This window comes from Colletes latitarsis, chromosome 6 (genome assembly GCF_051014445.1).
Source record: "Colletes latitarsis isolate SP2378_abdomen chromosome 6, iyColLati1, whole genome shotgun sequence".
NCBI classification, from domain to species: Eukaryota; Metazoa; Arthropoda; class Insecta; order Hymenoptera; family Colletidae; genus Colletes; species Colletes latitarsis.
Genome location: NC_135139.1, coordinates 24,309,453 through 24,329,988, shown reverse-complemented (window position 1 = coordinate 24,329,988; position 20,536 = coordinate 24,309,453). Strand labels below are relative to the sequence as shown.

Genomic DNA, 20,536 nt, shown 5'->3' with positions numbered 1-20,536 from the left:
AAATGGTAAAGGTTGCTACTACGCGCTAAATATCAGTATGTTTAGATTTTGAATTTTCCCTTGGGGGTTGAATACAAGACGATTTCCTTTTGCTGTTTTTCTCAGAATTTCCTACGTTTCCGGTTCGTTGAATACAGAAAAGCTAGGCATACATCTCCGACGAGAGCCCTTGGAGTCCAGCTGCCACATGCTTTTACTGTTTAACAATGCCCCAGGTCAGAGGATCGCACTTTACCAGGGCCGTCCAAGCAGCATAAATTCAACACGACCGTGGCGAGCGTTCAAAGTGGCGCCGCTTGGTGGTCGTTTCGACGAACTACCACAAAACGACGAGGCGGTCTCTGTTTTCCTTTCTCTACGACGGTCATACCCTCTTCTTCTCTTTTGCCTCTCGCTTCTTCCGTTGCTACTCTCAGAATCCTGTAATCCACTCTCACTCGTTTATCAGGGCCGGCTCGAGGGTATGCAGCAGGGCTTGAAGGGTTCCGAAAATAATTGCTTCAAATCATTATAGAAAAATTCTGGTCGAAACTGTTGGAAATAAAAATCGAACTATATCGGTGTATAAACGTATCAAACGACAAGAGATCGTATCATACTTATGTTAGAGTCTGGCTGGAAAGTGTTCGTGGAAGTTAATTAAATGTCGGACTACATCGCCTCAAGTTAAAGATCCTACGTCAGTTAGAAGAAAACGATAAAAATTAATAAGAGTTCGCTTATTGAAAGTGAGCGCCCGCTAAAGCACGATACACCATGCTCGGTGACTGGTTGCCCTACGGGCTAGAGCCGGCCCTGCGTTTTATCTTTGTCTTTCAATAACCGGCCTGTCGGTCTCTCTTTTTCCCGCTTCCTCTCCACGCCAGGCGTTCACTCTTTCATTCTCTCTAACTTTCTCTCTCGTTTGCAGCCTGCAGCACCCTCTCTGTTCCATTCTCTCTCCCGCGCGTCTCTTTTCAGTCGGTCGTCGCAACCTCCGTATACCTCTGTCTCGTTCTGTCTCTCCTCCATACCCTTCGTTTCCATGCAACCTCCCTCAGTGCGTGACGGCTCCGCGGGCCACGGAGAGCCAGAGAGGCGCGCGCGCACGGCCATGTTTACTCGGTTTCGGTGGCGTTTCTTTGTCGGACGGTACGACGCATTCTTATCGGTGCACGCCGCGATATTAATTATGCTCGCGGGCAGCCGCCGTGCGAGCACGTGTGCGTCGTGATTCGCCCATTGGCCGTTGGTACAAGTGTCGTTCCGCGGACGCGGCTCTTTTTTGGAAAACCCGAGCGGCGCGCCAGGCTCGGTCGCGTATGTCGGTCCGCCGTCCAGCACTGTCCGCGTGCACGTTGCCGCGACGCGAGTGATACGGCCCCGGTGTGCACGATAAAGGAATCGTCGGTGGTTTAACCTGGAGGACGATACGCGAGAACGATCGCTCGCCTCCGCGAGATGGAGGAGCAGCATAACGGTGTCATCCTGATCAAGTGTAAGTTTCGTATCGCGCGTGCCTGTCACAATCCCTCGCCTGATCCGCGCGACCTTACTTCTCGCGCGCTGTGTTTCTCTCAGTGTGATTTCGCGTCGCATGCACGCCCGGTGACGGCGTTCAACCAGAAACAGAGCATTCACCCCTCTGTCACGGCCGGATCTGAATTCCTGAACCCGTGCTGCTTGCTGCTGCTGCTGCTGCTGCTGTCGGTAAATTCGCGACACTTCGGAACACCTAACCGCCAAACGATTTTCGGCGTGTTTTGAACGCGCCGCGTGACGCGCGTACGTTTTCCCGGAACGTCGTTGACGTAACGGACGCAGCAGGAAATTTGTTTACGGACGATTTTCGCGCAGCGAAATCAGACTCAGAAACATAAACGTTACACGGTTGCAACCAATTTTACTGTTGCGACACGGTCGATCATTGTTCCGGTAATTGAGCATCGGCACGGTTGCGTGAAAACGATGAAATGCCCGTATCGTGCGGCGTCAGCCTCTCAGGACAGTGCCCGTTCCGCGTTCTTGGCGTATCGTCCATATGTCTCTTTCTTACCTACTGGTAGATTCTCTAGCGAACACGTTTGCGGTGCCTTCGATCAGCAAACATTCGCCGAAAGCATACGAACCGTGTAAACCAATTTTTCAACCATACCGGAGCTGCGGAACAGCGTTGTAGAAACGATCGTATCGATCAACGATATAACCTGTGAATCGTTTCGTAGCTCGATGTCGCTCGAAATCGTTGCGTTTCGATTAATATTTCTGCGTCAGATTTTTCAACATCCCCGAACGAACAGTTCGTTTGCACGTGAAATGTACAATCGCGTAGTTTCGTAGCTCGTAAAACGTTCATGGGATATGGATTTTGCAATTTTATTCCCCCCTGACAGGTTTGCATCGTAAATCCAGTAACTACCGACCGCAGGCAGACCATTATGTCGTGAAACAATAGTATATATCGAATGAATAGTCCGTTACGATACGACGAAAGATTAACCCTATGTTTTTAACACGGAATCGAGGCGCAGTATTCGTAAAAGCGTGATTCCATCGAACACTACGCGACTCGTACTCGGGGCTTGAAAACCATTATAATATAGGGTTAGGTTTTTCACCATTCTCGCAAGCCATCGTGACGCAATACCAACAAATGTAAAATTATTATCGACATTAAGATATTTAACTCTATACATAGAGCATAATAGAGAATAGAATAAGTATCAAACGATTCTCAAATAGCCAGAACTCCTCGTTGTTCATAGACGGTGATGCAAATGCGACATGTTGCCTAAATGTTGCTTCGTTGGAATCACGCCTTGCTGTTAGACCGTGTGTCGTACGACACCTGTGAAATAACATCGATGTAAAATTACGATTCGCCTTAATTCGAGATTGGGACGTTTAAGCGACCTGCTCGGGACACCGCCGGTTAGTTAATATGGTAATTTATGCCGAGTGATGTATTGCCTTATAAATCGCGCGAGCGGTATCGAATGTGTCTAGTAGATCAGGGATTCTCAACTATATGGGTCTCTCCAGTGAAAGATACGGAAAATCTAAAATCTAAATCTGATATTAAATATGTACTAGAGTAAAAAAAAATTATCTAGAATTTCTTATTAATTTTATTACATAACGTTACATATTACGAGTAAACTAAATAAATCAATGAACTATTATTTGCATCGATGGACAATAATCACGACAGATGGAGGCTACAGGGGGAAATGCAACCAAAAAGAGGGCGCCACGAGCCAAAAAAAGGTTGAGATACTTGTTATTAATTTTATTACATAACATTACATATTACGAGTAAACTAAATAAATCAATGAACTGTTATTTGCATCGATCGACAATAATCACAACGGATGGAGGTTACAGGGGGAAATGCAACCAAAAAGAGGGCGCCACGAGCCAAAAAAGGGTTGAGAAACACTGCGCTAGATCATAGGACCTGTTATACACGCGTGGGCGTGCTTTCTCTTATAAAAGTGCAGATTGAAATGTCATACCGGCATCGGTATTTCTCCCGTTATTAAAAATGTACCGTTTGTATTCCGTTCGCTCATTGTGCACGTAGATGAACCGGTTGAGATAGTGAAAGGGAACAAATAGGTACTAATTTGTATCTTTCGAAACGACGCGAATAATTGTACACTGAACACGTCCGATTGAATATTCATAGACACGAACCATACATCGTTTTCCGTACGAGAGGTTATACGGTTCGTCGTATTCGTCAAGCCATGACCACGTGGTTGGATGGCTTCTCTTCCGCGCGCGTATTTCGCCCAGTTTATATTCGCAGTAAACGTTAACGCCGTCTGCGCAGCATTGAAACGAGATTTATTACGCAAGGTAGATAACGCTATCTCGACAGTGGTGCGCTGTGGGGGGTGCAAGGGAGTAACTATGACTCCGCTGCTGCAAATATCCACTTTTTACTCGTTAAAACATTTTTTAAACATTTTTTTTCTTCTATCTATTAAAATTAAATAAACTTGTTCCCTGTAGCCTGTAACAGAGTTTCGTAAAGCGTCGGAAAGTCCTGTAATGTATTTGCATTTGTTAGTATTTGGTTGAACCCCACCTTTGCTAAATTTCTAGGCGCGCCACTGGATCTTGCCCAGCTTCGTTCTTTGTCATCGTGTTCCGGCATCTAAACGCTCGAAATATACAGAGTGTTCGGTCACAGCTGTGAAAAATGTTAATGGGGGATTCTAGAGGACAAAATAATACGAAAATCAAGAATACCAATTTGTCGATGGAGGCTTCGTTAAAAAGTTATTGACGTTTAAAGTTCCACTCTTTCTGAATTTTTTTCTCGAAAATGCGCAGGATTTCGGGGGTATGTCTATTCACCAAAAATGATTGTAATTGACCCCTGCAACCGAAAATAATTTTTTTAGAATGATTTGAAAAATTTTTTTTCCGTCGAGATATTTCGCATCTTCTCGAATTTTTTTCTTGAAAGTGGGTAGGATTTCGGGGATATGTGTAATGACCAAAAATTATTGTAATTGACCCCCACAACTGAAAATAATTTTTCCAGAACGATTTGAAATTTTTTTTTTCGTCGAATTTAGGCACCTAATTAGATTTTCAGTAAGGAATTTTTTTCTCGAAAGTGCGTGGGATTTCGGTGGTATGTGTAATGACCAAAAATGATTGTAATTGACCCCTGTAACTAAATATAATTTTTTTAGTATGATTTGAAATTTTTTAATTTCGTCGAAAAATGTGTCCACCTACTCGAATTTTTTTCTGGAAACTGAGTAGGATTTCGAATATATGTCTATTCACCAAAAATGGTTGTAATTGACCCCTGCAACCGAAAATAATTTTTTTAGAATGATTTGAAAAATTTCTTTTCCGTCGAGATATTTCGCATCTTCTCGAATTTTTTTCTTGAAAGTGGGCAGGATTTTGGGAGTATGTCTATTCACCAAAAATGATTGTAATTGATCCCCGCAATCGAAAATAATTTTTCCAGAACGATTTGAAATTTCTTTTTTTCGTCGAATTTAGGCACCTAATTAGATTTTCAGTAAGGAATTTTTTTCTCGAAAGTGCGTGGGATTTCGGTGGTATGTGTAATGACCAAAAATGATTGTAATTGACCCCTGTAACTAAATATAATTTTTTTAGTATGATTTGAAATTTTTTAATTTCGTCTAAAAATTTCATCACCTACTCGAATTTTTTTCTGGAAACTGAGTAGGATTTCGAATATATGTCTATTCACCAAAAATGGTTGTAATTGACCCCTGCAATCGAAAATAATTTTTCCAGAACGATTTGAAATTTCTGAATTTAATTGTTAATAACTTTTTAAGGAAGCTTTCATCAAGAAATTGGTATTCTTGATTTTCGTCTTATTTTGGCCCCTAGAATCCCCCATTAAAATTTTTCCCGGGGGTGGCCGAACACCCTGTGTGTATAATTCATCGTCGTGTTACGTAGCAGTTCGTGCGAAGGTGGCGAAAACAAAAAAGAAAAGATCTCCGCGAAGTATAGGCACGGTTGCCACGAAAGGGGAGAAAAAAAATGTGAAACGAGAGAAAAATGGGACACTGACCGTGACAAGCATCGCGTGTCTGCAACCGCAAAAGGCAATTCGTAGCGATAATGGCGCGGGAGATACACGTAATTCGATACAACCTGTATTATGCAGGATTCGAGCTACTTCGATTTTCCTAAAACCTGTTTCGTTTTACTTTTCCTCTCTCCCACAGATATACACGTATCGTTAGCAAAGTTCAATGCCACTAAACGCATGTTTATCTTTGGTAAATTCGTGCATACTTTTTTTTAAACGGCATTCGACTACTAATCTCCTCCGATATGGCGGTGTCAATTTCGTCTTCGTTAAAAAAAGATTAATGTATTACATGTTTGAGTAGATTGGAGATTGGAGGTTAACAGCCAGGAGGGTTCATTGTTATTTATAGGTTAAGACAAGAAGCTTTTAATCGCTCCTCGAACCATTGTTCACAACGGGTCTGAACAGCATGTCAGTTGATGTGCAATTGTTAATTTCATCTTCGTTGAATTATTATTTGTCCTGTTAAATTTTAAGTTAAACTAAATAGTCGTAGGTTATGTCGATCTCAATTTCATTTACGATAGAAAATAGTTTCAACGTGTTGCTTGATATTCCCAAAACAAAATCTGTACTGTAAAGAGTCAAGGTTCGTAGTTATTCAGTGGTTGAGAAACGAATCTTACAATGGCCTTTCGAACCATTGTTTATAACGGGTCGAGGTCATCGATCGGTTATGCAATACCGGGCCGATGTGCTCGCGTTTAGAGTCCACCCATCGAGGAAGGCTCCTGCGCGAAGTGCCTGCGCGTCCATTGAAAATGAAAAGTTTTCCAGTTAACGCGAACGACCGGTGCGCGTCGTACGGACGAACAGTTCCAGCTAATCTCGGTTATGCGTGTTTAAACGTGAACGATTAAGGGGACCAGGCGTAGTCGCAGTAAATTCGACTCCCAAGCTAGCGAAAAAGGAAGTATTCTCGTGCCGATGACTCCTCGAATCGTGGACTCTGTCGTCAGAAATAAAGTTAGTGGGGAGCACGTGTGTCACTGTAAAAAGCTGGCCTCTCCGTGAGTCGCTCACACGACTCCGGCACAGCTACGTGAGCGCTCACAATGAGCATTCAAGTGTTGCGCTGTTGCCAGACTTATATTAGGCCCACACTCTCTCCTATATAGTCGCTTTTAACTAATTGACGCGCCCTGAAATTAATGCTCGCGTCGTGAACGCGAAACACCGTTCACTTTTTTTCTTTTTTTTTTTTTTGCCCTGTTGACTTTGCGCCAGGTTTTGTTTAACGAGACTTCTTCTCACGATACTTTTTACGTATATACGTACGCGTGTATGTACACTCGAGATATTCCAAGTATGCACGCATGTTTTATTGATATTACGTGAATCGAATACTTGAAGAATTTTTTTAGCAAACGAGGTAAGAGTGAATGAACAGATTTGATACATTGACTGCTGGTCGCATGTAAAAACTTTCGTAAAATGTGTCGAGGTAAACGTATAATTGCATTAATATTTCATTTGTTGGTTATGAAATGTATGGTACCAACGATGAACGCCAATGGTAGTGAATAAATCACTCGGGCGTTACATTTTTATGCCCTGGTCTTTTAAGATAGTATCTCTTTTATTCGAAAATTCTATTTATCTAAAATTGCATTTGTTTTATATGGAGGATAGAGTTTATACGATTTACAAAGCAAATGTTTTGCGTTGAAATGTGGAGCAATTAATTGCCGCGCTAGGATACAGATAAATAACACTCGTAGTAGTTAATTGGTTGCGTTGGGATATCACAATTTGACGCGTGTACACACCTGTGACGCAACGCATTACAAGACGCTTCCGGAAGACAAGGACAGCATTGTATATCCTCTGTTTAATTGAATTGCCCTCGCGATTAATTGTTGCCCCCTCTCCTCCAATCGTTACGACTCATTTAATGTTTCGGCAATTATAATAGTAGATATACTTCCTTCGCTGGACCACCAATCGAGGCACATATTGGTACTTTACATACAATTATCGTTGGATTTCATGTACATGGAAATGTACACAATTATCTCAGAATTGCAATTACATTTCAATTATGACCAATCTAAAAATATTTAAAATTATTTCCTACATACAGAGTGTTCGGCCACCCCTGGGAAAAATTTTAATGGGAGATTCTAGAGGCCAAAATAAGACGAAAATCAAGAATAGCAATTTGTTGATGGAGGCTTCCTTAAAAAGTTATTAACAATTAAATTCAAAAATTTCAAATCGTTTTGAAAAAATTATTTTCGATTGCGGGGTTCAAATACAATCATTTTTAGTCATTAGACATACCCTCGAAATCCTAACCAGTTTCGAGAAAAAAATTCGAGGTATAAAATTTTTCGACGGAAAAAAAAAATTTGAAATCGTTTTGGAAAAATTATTTTCGGTTGCAGGGATCAATAACAATCAGTTTTAGTCATTAGACATACCCTCGAAATCCTAACCAGTTTCGAGAAAAAAATTCATTGCGATCAGAACTTTAAACGTTAATAACTTTTTAACAGAGCTTCCATTAACAAATTGGTATTCTTGATTTTCGTCTTATTTTGGCCTCTAGAATCCCCCATTAAAATTTTTCCCAGGGGTGGCCGAACACCCTGTATGCATTGAATTGGCAGCAAGAACCAGTGCGTTTGCAAATGAGAAAGTGCACTGCGTGTGGGATGCATCGTAGAAATTGCTGTGCTACCTGTACGGTCTCTGTGAGAACGGCCATCTACCTGCAGTTTGTTGTGCATTGCTGCATTGCACCTGCATGGTATGCATTATCCGTTCGATGTGCTCGTTGCTATTTAACCTTAAAGGGCTTGAATAGCCACCATAACAGCTTCTGGTTTTAATTTTCACGAAAAACCACCAGCCAATAATTTTTTCAATCGTCAATAACAAATTTACGTTCATATTTTTGAAATTCCAAATGGCGGACAAAAATAAAAAATTTTTTCTCCTAAAGGCTTCGAGAATCGAATTTCAATTATAGAATGAATCGTTTCGCAATGAGCAAGTAAACATTTAATTGTTCGATCGATTAAACGTTACGAACATATTATTATACGGTAGTGTTATTATTCATTAGTTGTTATGGAAATGGGAGTTCGCGTCTATGGTTGAAAGGAACGGAACGCAGTCAAGGGGATGCGTTCCAGATTCTATTTTCGTTGAAAGGTAACAATAATATGCGGCTAGTAGGCGAGACGCGTTTACGTAGGTGTTCGATACAACGGGCATGCTTAACTGGCTCGAGTAACATGAATTGTCCCTGCAGGTTTCGAGCACACCTATCCATGCAGGCGAGAGTCGGTGTTCGCGATAGAGTTCCTCGAGCATCTGTTCGGCATATCGTACGTGTACAGTTATACGCGTAGAATGCGCTACGCGTGTTTCATTGATACGCGTAACAGTAATGACGGATAAAAGAGCATTAACGTGACTTGTACGTCCTAGCAAAAAGGCGTGTTGGGCTATTCGAAGAACGCAACCGACGGAAAGAAAGACAATTGAAATAGTAGATTAGAAAGCTTTCACCGTGCTGTACGTTTTTTCTTATTCTCGCAGCTCACGTGGTCGCGTTTACGCGTGCAACGATTATGTAAATTCCAACATTTATGGAATGGTCCAGTTTACGAGGTAATACAGCTGCCACGAAATTGTCCCTATTCTCTTAAATATTGTATATCGTGAAAAAATGATTATATATATTGTATATCATGTGCACTGATAGATGAAACTTATCGTTGCACCTGCACACGACGCTTCCTGTTTGTATAAAAGTCTTTGTTTGCCGAGGACCGAACGAAAGACGAAACAACGTCGACCCATTGCACCTGCTGTGGCTCCACTAACGTTATCGCGAACGATAAAGGGAGCCACCTGAGTAGCAAGCCAGAAATCTTAAATAATCCACTCCACCACGGGTCAAGTGAAAAACAAAATTTGTCGATACATGTCCTCGTATTTTATTTATTTTTCGTACAATTCGATTCGATAATTCGAATTATGGATGCAGGGATTCGCTGTGAACGCTTTTAAGCGACAACTTGCGCGCGTTTCGTTCTCTGTATACGCAATGTCCGCGCGTAGGATTAACAAATAGGCTGCGAGCACGAACGATAAAACGTTGCTGGGACCGTATTACCCCGATGTGTCATTAACAACTAACTTGAGTGAATTACTCACACGCGCGAACCGATACGAATCTACGCGAACACATGTCCCGACGTGCACGCACGCGGAGATAAACGAGAGGCAGGACACTGATAGCCACGTTTTCGTAACTCCGATAAGTCCGCATTGCACGACACATTTCGCACTGTCCCCCTTTTCAGGGCACGAAGCAAACTCTTTCCAAATTGATCTTCGTATTCTTCGACGATATAATGATTCAATATCTGTTAATGTTCTCGAATAGATTTACTGTTTCAGCTCAACGTGGGTCATCGATGAATCACACTTGCCTCCAAGCCTCAGTGCCACGTGACTGACCTACACATCGCGTCTCCTTTTATAATACATATTCTCTTTCGAATATAAAGACTCCATCGATCGTATCGTTCGACGATCACGTGCGTGGCCAGGCTCCAGATACACTATATTCCCTTACTTCGTTCGCTACAAGTACTATTCTCGTCGATATATCAAAAGCCAGAAAAATAACAGTTGCATTTTTTAATAGTCACTTTCGGCGCCGATCCACAAACCCTGATTTTAAATTCAAATTCTCGACTTTTTCCCATTGGTCGAAACGTTGCTCGGTGTGTGTGCGTCGTTGCGTGCCCCATGCATTTGCACGCGTAAAAACGCATGCGCCTCTCTCGGTATCCGCGTGCATCACGGGAGACAAGCTTCGTCCCGTTGTCTCTGTTGCGCGAGAGGGAACGCGCGTGGGTCGACTGCTACGGAGAATGAGCGACGCGGCTCGCGGACGAATAGTGTTCATCGTGTGCTCCAGCTCGGCGGTCACGTTTCCCCTATCTCTCCGTGCTTGACCGTGTTTACATCCGAACCTTTTGTGTCTGGTATCGAAAAAGCGAGGTCACGTTCGGGCTGCCGGTTTCCTAAAAATATATGTGTCGTTGGTGTGGACAGTGCATCGGTGGTTCTCTCGTCATATTCGTAGTTTCCTGACCGAACAATGTGACGCGACGACGTGTATTCCGCGTCGAGTCCAGACGTTGAAAATAAAACGGGGATAGCAGAGAAGGAGCGACGACGAGGAAACTGCGACGTTTCGCCGTATTTGTTGTGATCGGTGCCCGAGGATCGTTTCTCCCCGAGGTCCTTGGTGTGTTTCTACGGGTCTCTTGAACCGGTCAGTACGAGTAACCAAGGCTTACGATGTAATAAAGTACAAAATGTACAAACTCGATGTTTCCCGTGCCGGTCGGGGGTATCCACGCGAGTGGGTGTGCATCGGGGACGCCGCTTCTTGCGTGTCTGTCGTGAATTAGTTGCACCGTATCAAATTAGTCACCCTTGATGCTGGTTAAGTTTCTGGTCGGCGGAGATTATTTTGAGCGTGCAGGGAGACGATTATCAAATCGTACGAGTATTCTTCTAGAAGCCAAATGTAATTTGGGCTACGGACGACAGGTCCTAGGATCGATCGTAACAGCGTTTTATTTAATGGAGCATCGTTTTAACAAACTCTGATTTCTCGGTGAAGAATATAAATGTAAGTGGAAAAGTTTTCATTGTACAGTCCTCGAGTTACGCAGATTCGTAGATACGTGGTTATGTCTTCACCGGTGTCCTTGTACATATTCTGTGTGCATATTTACATATGAATTCTGGTTTCATTGCTTTGTATTTTTCTTTTCATAAAAGTAACGAACATTGTACACCAAATGTATTGTACGAATAAAAAAAGATTAGTCTTGGCAAGAATCGTCGGTCGAACCGAATTTAGAAGTTTTAGGCGGTTTTTAATATTGATATTGACATTTCTTTATCAACGCTATACATCACAAACTAGCACTTTTTTATAAATTTTATATTTATTAACATCGTCTTTCACTCTCGTAATAAAAAGACTATCAGAAGTGCAATTAACGGGTTATCGCGTTCCATCAATGTACTCTCACGTTGCACTCTGTACAATTGAAAGAAAAAAAATAATGTTCTATCGACCGTCTTGTTACGTTTTACAAAGTTTGCGCTCCAACGATGTGGAATTATGGAATTGTGGACACAATTGGACGTTCGTTTCCCCATATATTTGCTCGTGAAAAGAGGATGAGTGGGTAGCTCGATAGAAGAGAGAGCGAAGGACTACTATTATTCGTGTCGTATTAAATCGAACAGTTATATTTATTCGATCTCAATTCCATGGAATACAAAAAGAATAGTACAATGGAATATCGATGATACAGGGATCAGCACTGATCTATACAGGGTGCAATATTTCATTTTTATTTTCCCATCTATAGCAGTCAGAAGTTATTGTAGCGAGAAAATGAAAATATAAAATGAAATTAAATGAAAATATCGTTTTATTTCAACAACTATTATACAGTGTATTCGGCCAACCCTGAGAAAAATTTTAATGGGGGATTCTAGAGTCCAAAATCAGACGAAAATCAAGAATACCAATTTGTTGATGGAGGCTTCGTTAGAAAGTTATTAACAATTAAATTCAAAAATTTCAAATCGTTTTGGAAAAAATATTTTCAGTTGTAGGGGTCAATTAGAATCATTTTTGGTGAATAGACATACCTTCGAAATCCTACGCACTTTCTAGAAAAAAATTCGAGTAGGTGGACAAATTTTTCGACGAAATTAAAAAATTTCAAATCGTTCTAGAAAAAATATTTTCAGTTGTAGGGATCAATTACAAGCATTTTTGGTCAAAAGACATACCCCTGAAATCCTACGCATTTTCAAGAAAAAAATTCAAAAAGATGCCTATATTTTTCGACGGGAAAAAAAAATTTCAAATCGTTTTGGAAAAATTATTTTCTGTTGCGGGGGTCAATTACAAGCATTTTTGGTGAATAGACATACCCCTGAAATCCTACGCATTTTCAAGAAAAAAATTCAAAAAGATGCCTATTTTTTTCGACGGGAAAAAAAAATTTCATATCGTTTTGGAAAAATTATTTTCAGTTGCGGGGGTCAATTACAAGCATTTTTGGTCAAAAGACATACCTTCGAAATCCTACGCATTTTCGAGAAAAAAATTCAGTACGAGCGGAACTTTAAATGTTAGTAACTTTTTAACGAAGTCTCCATGAACAAATTGGTATTCTTGATTTTCGTCTTATTTTGGCCTCTAGAATCCCCCATTAAAATTTTTCCCACTGGTGGCTGAACACCCTGTATACAAAATATTCAATTGAGATTGATTAAATCTACGCTTGGCACACGAAGAACAGAACAAATATGGAGATTACTTCGAGACAGCGAAAGAAGGCTAAATGTTCAAGGATGAAAACATCATAGACAAAAAGGACGCGATCTTCGCGTCGTATCCTTTCGTCTTGCAAACCGGAAACCACCACGAACGACACATAACGCATTCAGAATGCTCGCTCGACACGTCAGTTCGGCCTCGAGGCTGACTCGTGGTCGTCCTCAGAACTCAGCTAACCAAGTTGAAAATAAACGAAGATGGGCAAAATTCTTATTCGGATAAAAATTTCAAACAACGAACAAAAGATAAATTGCTATTCTTCCGTTATGCTACTATTCCGACATATACAAAATAACGAGCTTTTATATCAGTTTAATAAATAAGTAAATAACTATGAAATAGTAAAAGTCGTGACTCAAACACGTTCGTCTTGCGCGTATCCGTGCGTTCTGTCGAAATTGAAACGTCTCGATGATTATTCAAGTGTACAGGTCCTCGAAGATCACGATAAGGTCGGGCAACGAAACCGTGAGTTCTCGTACGGTTTATCACGGCGGCGTTTTGTCGTAACATTTATCAAGTTTCGTCGAAACGGGTGAAAACAATGCATCGATGCTCTTTGAACGGTGGTTCGAGGAATGAAAAACGACGACTCGTAGATCCCGGGCCTTGAAGGATAAATCATCGACCACCACCGCCGCCATTGGCGGACTTGGTCATTACTGTCTTCGGAGATAAACACGACCGGTCGAGACACCCCTTTCTGCTCCGTGCGTTTACTCGAGCGCAGGAAGTCGATTATCGCGCCGCCATTCATCGCATACGGTGATCAAAAAATCATGTTCAATAATGCGAAGAACGACCGCTAGGGTGTCTTTAAAATGTGCTTAATTTTATTTATGTCAACGAATAAATTTCCCGTGCATCGGGGACATTCAGGGCCGGTTCTAAACGCACGATAAATGAGCGCTAACTCGGGGCCCCGTTGATTATTTTTTACCCCCACCCCTCCTCCTGTATTAGTCTCCCTTAACAGTAAAAAAAAACCGTGTTTTTATTCTGTGCCGTGTCGCAAGGCGCGGACTTTCACGAAAGATGTTTGGAAACGTGGTCCACCCACGCGCCAAGCCACACGCGAGCAACCAAAGTACAAACGGAGAATCGGTTGACCCGTGCACGCAGATAAAAGCACGTGTCCCTTTTACATAGAAAAATATTTGTGGAATTTCTTTCCTTCGCTTTTTAACGAGTTCGAATCATTCCCGCGGCGCACGAAGGAAACTCGCGAGCATGTAAACCCTCCGCTCATGCATCAAGTATGCTCGACAAAGTGCTCTTGAGATCAACGTTTGAAGGTCCGCGGAGTCTCCGTAAAAAAAAAGCAAAGAGAATTCCCGCCGTACTGTGTGTTGCAATATCATCCACGAGCATTTCGACATTTCTTAGCAACATAAAATCAGTACTTGGACAAATTTTGAAATATTTACTATTATTTAAAATTAACACACGAAAATACGTATACAATAGTATTTCACAGCGCAAGCAGTCGTTACTGTTAATTCGTTCGAGTAAAAAGTACTACTAGAATTTTTAGGTTATGTCGATCCATTGAATATTTTCTTCGGGTGGTTCGCGAATGATATATTTCTGTGTACCGTGTTATCGTTTGCTTTTCGAATATAGACTTCTTTATTCCCTCAAAGATGTATACAAAAAAAGAAGAGAAAAAAAGTCGACGATGCAGCTGCGCGCACAGAAGCGTCGATAAATCGACGTTTCGTCGCTTCTGGGGTTGGTATTTCTATCTATATAGATAAGGGATTTTTCTTTCCAGTCGTTTCAAGGTGACGGAGATATTTCGCAGAACGGTTACGAATGTTTTCAAAATATTAGCATGGAAAAAAACCAAAACATAAAACCCAATCAGCCGTCATTAGTAACGCGTAACACGATACTGTTTTACCTTATCCTCGTCTCTTCGATGTTTACGGAGAAATGACGTAACGCTGCTGTCGCGCACCGTGCATTTGTATCGGTCGATATAATTGTCGAAATACCGTAAATGCTCGGTAAGCAGAGATGAACGGAATTCTTGTAACTAATAAAGTTGGGCAATATTTTATTCAAATGATAAATAAGCAATAAACTAGATTGAATAAGCATCACGAGTAAATTGCCGTGTGTTTGTTCAATGACCATCAATTCGAATGCAATGTTACCCATCTCGTTACTATTTACGTTATTAAATTTCTCAATTATTCTATCTAGATCACTAGACATTGTGCCGTAACAAAGATTTCATTTCTTTTACAAATCAGTTTCTCAATATTGCGACAGGTAGAGGACCTAAACTATAAAAGTATCAGGATTTTTAATAACAAATGTCAGCAAGACATTTTTTCGAAAGGGTTACCATGAACAGATTAGTTCGAGGACTACATTATCGAGCGCGTGGAGAAAACTGAAATTCGTTTTATCGCGTAAGAATACGATCGTGAGCAGAGTACAAACTGAAGATAATCGGAAAAACGTTGGAGATGAACGTGACACTGCGTGTGTTTTTCTCGTTTCGTTAAATTCCTTCGGTCTAGGTAAAATGCAATGTTTCCCGGTGGGATAATCGAGTTCGATCTCTTGCAATATTCATGTCGACAATTTCAAATGTTTGACGAAGCTTGCACGCGCTACGCTCCAACGGATTATGCACGCGGAATTATGTAACGCGTACAACGCAACGTGACGAATGTCCAGTGGCTAATTCCATTAAGATACAGATCCAAGGTTCCAGGAATACCGGTAAAAAGAACTGACGCGTGCATCTCGTATCGACTGTGCAACCCTAATATGCGTGGCGCTACAAAACGATGATACATAACCTCACATTTATCGTAGGCTTACAAAGTTTCGTGTAAATCGTAAGCCGTTTAATTTTCTTGAAAATTAGTAACTGATTAGGATAAAAGAACACGTGCCAAGTCATTTACGAAATACCATGGGAATCTTTTTTTCGATCGCAATTCTGACTAATGCCAATGTTTTCTTTTCGAACATTAATGATACGAACAAAGCTCTGTTTAAACAAGGTTTCAGATGTGTACATAATTTTATTCATTAATATGTACTGTATGGATTATGATTAAATACTAGTAGAACTTGTGCATGATACAAGATTATGCTCTGATTCGGTTTAATTGACCCGAAATTAAATTTTCGCGTTATCTATTAATCTAAATAGAATGCATACGAGGGTGGGGGTTATTGGCGGTTCGTAAGTAATTTTGTTATAGCATTGAAACGCTAGTCACCAGTGATCAAAATGGCGACGTGTTAATCGTTGTTGTTAGACAGTATCTGCCAATCGTAGAGATGTTCGTTTTAACTGAACGTTTGTTTTTTTAGAGCAGACAATTTGAACCATCTGTAATGTTTATTATTTTAAAATTTACTTTTATTTTTATTCAATGGATCGTTCATTGTTAACTGTTGGGTGAAAGCATAACATTTCTCTTTTTCTATTATTAGTAAAGTATACGATGAAATTTTTTGGATATATCTTGCGAACGAGTTAGTTTCGATTGATTATGCGCGAAATGCGCGTCGAGTCCCAGCTTAATGGACGAAACGCTGATTGAATATCAGCGCTAGCAGTCGCTGGCGTTGTTCGTGCCGCTTTCTACGGAGCGATAAATAATCGTTGCATACATGCATAACACGGTCGATCGCGCGCAATTCGCAGAACCTTCGCAATGTCGTGCAGTGTTCATTCATGCTTCTCTTCGTTAGCTTTCCTTCGAAGACGGAGTTTATTTCGAACCAGAGGTTATCGCATTGTCTGGATTAATTACAGCTGTTCCCTCGGTTGTAACATGTAAAATGCGCCTGTAAAGCTTTTCTTCTTTTTTTAAATAGCATTTTAACCCCTTGTGCAATGACGAAGCTGCTCGCGTTGAAAACACATTTTTATTCATACTAGATTTACGAGCATTGATAGCACGTATATTTATTGATACCCCTCATGTTGACGATTACCTTAAAATACGATTTTTCTTTTAATTAGAATATGTATTCGTGCCATTGCATCAGTCGAATTCAACATAAGTTGTTAAAAAATAGTATTTACGTGTTCTGCAATTTTAAATATGGGGAAAAAATTATATCGAACGTCAACGTGTAACGTTCGTCGATTATCCGTTATTCGAATAAAAGTTTGCCCGGCCAGCTTGGCCCAGCCCTAATCCGAATGCATACGAAAAGTTTTTCGATCACGAGTTATCGTAATTTTTTGCCAAGATAGCTGGCTGAGTATTACGTTACACAGAAGAAATAATCTCTTCCCTCAGAATTACGCTTCCATGAATTCTCGATGCACTCGAACAAAACCAAAGAAAATAAACGAAACGTTCCTACGAATGTTAGGTTAGAAACGTATCTTCGCAGCAGCGCCGGGGAAACGATATTATACAGGGTGTGTTCAACACACCCCTGGGAAAAATTTTAATGGGGAATTCTAGAGGCCAAATTAAGACGAAAATCAAGAATAGCAATTTGTTGATGGAGGCTTCGTTAAATAGTTATTAACAATTAAATTAAAAAGTTTCAAATCGTTCTGGAAAAATTATTTTCGGCTGCGGGGGTCAATTACAATCATTTTTGGTGAATAGACGTACCTTCGAAATCTTACTCGGTTTCGAGAAAAAAATTCGAGAAGGTGTTGAAATTTTTGGGTGAAATTCAAAAATTTTAAATCGTTCTGGAAAAAATATTTTCAGTTGCAGGGGTCTATTACAAGCATTTTTGGTCAAAAGACTTACCCCCGAAATCCTACTCAGTTTCGAGAAAAAAATTCGAGTAAATGTTGAAATTTTTCGGAGAAATTCAAAAATTCCAAATCGTCTTGGAAAAAATATTTTCAGTTGCAGGGGTCTATTACAAGCATTTTTAGTGAATAGACATACCCTCGAAATCCTACTCAGTTTTGAGAAAAAAATTCGAGTAAATGTTGAAATTTTTCGGAGAAATTCAAAAATTCCAAATCGTCTTGAAAAAAATATTTTCAATTGCAGGGGTCTATTACAAGCATTTTTGGTCAAAAGACATACCCTCGAAATCCTACTCAGTTTCGAGAAAAAAATTCGAGTAAATGTTGAAATTTTTCGGAGAAATTCAAAAATTCCAAATCGTCTTGGAAAAAATATTTTCAGTTGCAGGGGTCTATTACAAGCATTTTTAGTGAATAGACATACCCTCGAAATCCTACTCAGTTTTGAGAAAAAAATTCGAGTAAATGTTGAAATTTTTCGGTGAAATTCAAAAATTCCAAATCGTCTTGAAAAAAATATTTTCAATTGCAGGGGTCTATTACAAGCATTTTTGGTCAAAAGACATACCCTCGAAATCCTACTCAGTTTCGAGAAAAAAATTCGAGTAAATATTGAAATTTTTCGGTGAAATTAAAAAATTTCAAATTGTCTTGGAAAAATTATTTTCAGTTGCAAGGGTCTATTACAAGCATTTTTGGTCATTACACATACCCCCGAAATCCTACGCACTTTCGAGAAAAAAATTCAAGAAGATGCCTATATTTTTCGACAAAAAATAAAAGTTTCAAATCGTTTTGGAAAAATTATTTTCGGTTTCGAGGGTCAATTACAATCATTTTTGGTTATTACACATACCCCCGAAATCCTACTCACTTTCTAGAAAAAAATTCAGTACGGACGGAACTTCAAACGTTAATAACTTTTTAACGAAGCTTCCATCAACAAATTGGTATTCTTGATTTTCGTCTTATTTTGGCCCCTAGGATCTTGCATTAAAATTTTCCCCAGGGGTGGCCGAACACCCTCTATAGTGAACACCGTACACGTCGAATTGTTCGTACCATAAATAGCCTGACACCGTTAGCGTAGATCGCAACGAGATCGCTAAATTATCACCGTCGGAATATGCACGTGAAATTGGCTGTTTCGAATACCGAATCCCATCAGAAATACTTCCTTGCCTCGCTTGTATATTTTTCCACTCAACGAATACGAAACGGCTCGGCGAGCGAGACATACACTACCAGCCAAAAGTTTCGAGTCGTTGAGCGACCAAATCCTTTTCGATTGGATGGTACAGGCTGTACTGCCTAATTTTCTACGATTGATAGATTCAAACTCGCCAAGGATCTCTTGCACGATGTTACACAAGCTAATAATATTAGCAAATTTACATTTACAGTTTCCGCGAAACGAATAAATTCAAATTTCCCCCGCGTAAATAGGCAATAGAAAATGGCGTACAAATATTTTCTACGGTATTTCGTAACGACGGAAATTCTTTTGCAAATTGTTTGCCGGATTTCTCATTAATTTATTACGTAGTTCTTCGTGACACACCTAGCGGGAAATCATGCGTTAATCGAAGCCTTCTTTCTGGAAACACGACTGCGATGACTGGCTGACCGTTCGACGAACTGTTTCTGTACTTGAATTTTTGCCAGAACTTCCGTGTATCTTTCTCGCGCGCTGACATCGATCAATCGTTACGCGTTTTAACATTTTTCTTGCTTCTTTGTCGTGTGATATTTTTCGTCGATCGCCTCGGCATAAATTTCATGTAAACGATTGATTTTCAGTAGGCGTGTTCGGTGGGCGAATACTTTAATGACCCACCGTGTATTGTAAGTAGGCTAGTACACTTTGTACTCTGTGATAGCGCCACTGTAATTCTCCGTCGCGTTCGGTCGAGTTTGCAACAATTTCAGCTCAATAAAATAGCAGCGGTAAGAATTGAACAGATTCTTTCTCATAAATTGCTATAGTTAAACTTTAATTTCCGACCGACAGTGTATGTCAGCAGTTAAACGTTAAACCTGCAACATCCTCATTGGGAACTGTTGCATTTGCATAATATATCTACTGTATTGTGGCCACTTTCCTACACTTAATGTATATTCGTTTATTTCGAAAGAAAAAAAAGAGTATCAATTGATTCTTCGGGGGTGCAACAAATTTTTAAAAACGTGAAATATATTTTTGAAATAATTCACTCAAAGAGTAAGTGTCGCATCGCGTTGGTCCAGTATAATTTTGTCCGTCTCTGTCCACTGCACTCATTCGTCCTTGACTTGGTAGGAGCGTGTTTGGAAATAAATAACACAATGCTTAATTCCTGGAACACCAATTCTACGATATCTCGGTCCCCCTGCCGTGACCGTTAGGGAGACATTTACTTAAAACATTCCAGAAGCTCGACTTTCGAGCCAAGAAAAACTCGACTCGCTCAAGTCGAATTGACCATTCGAGTAATAGAATAATTTATCAGTTTATACAATTTATATTATGTAGTAGTATTAAAAATTTAGTTTCCAGTATCATCAGAAGTTATGATGTTCCAAAGATTCGTATGAAAATAAGGGCAGACATTTCCAGCCAGAAATTATATTTTCGATAAGGAATTTTTTTCTCGAAACTGACTAGGATTTCGGGGGTATGTCTTTTGACCAAAAATGCTTGTAATTGACCCCTGCAACTAAAAATAATTTTTCCAAGACGATTTGGAATTTTTGAATTTCTCCGAAAAATTTCAACATTTACTCGAATTTTTTTCTCGAAACTGAGTAGGA

At 40.2% G+C, this 20,536-nt stretch overlaps 1 protein-coding gene across 6 annotated transcripts in view; it reads left to right on the top strand.

Annotated features, from left to right (window-relative positions):
- LOC143342989 (rho guanine nucleotide exchange factor 10) overlaps positions 1-20,536 on the top strand; it is a 61,415-nt gene that overhangs the window by 23,240 nt on the left and 17,639 nt on the right. The window contains exon 1 of one of the 6 annotated variants that reach the window (XM_076767395.1): positions 715-1,477. The exons of 2 other annotated variants lie outside the window; for them this stretch is intronic. In XM_076767395.1, coding sequence (XP_076623510.1) covers positions 1,441-1,477 — 37 coding nt within the window. In that variant the 5' untranslated portion in view covers positions 715-1,440. 3 more of the 6 variants (XM_076767396.1, XM_076767398.1, XM_076767394.1) reach the window with 3 other exon arrangements.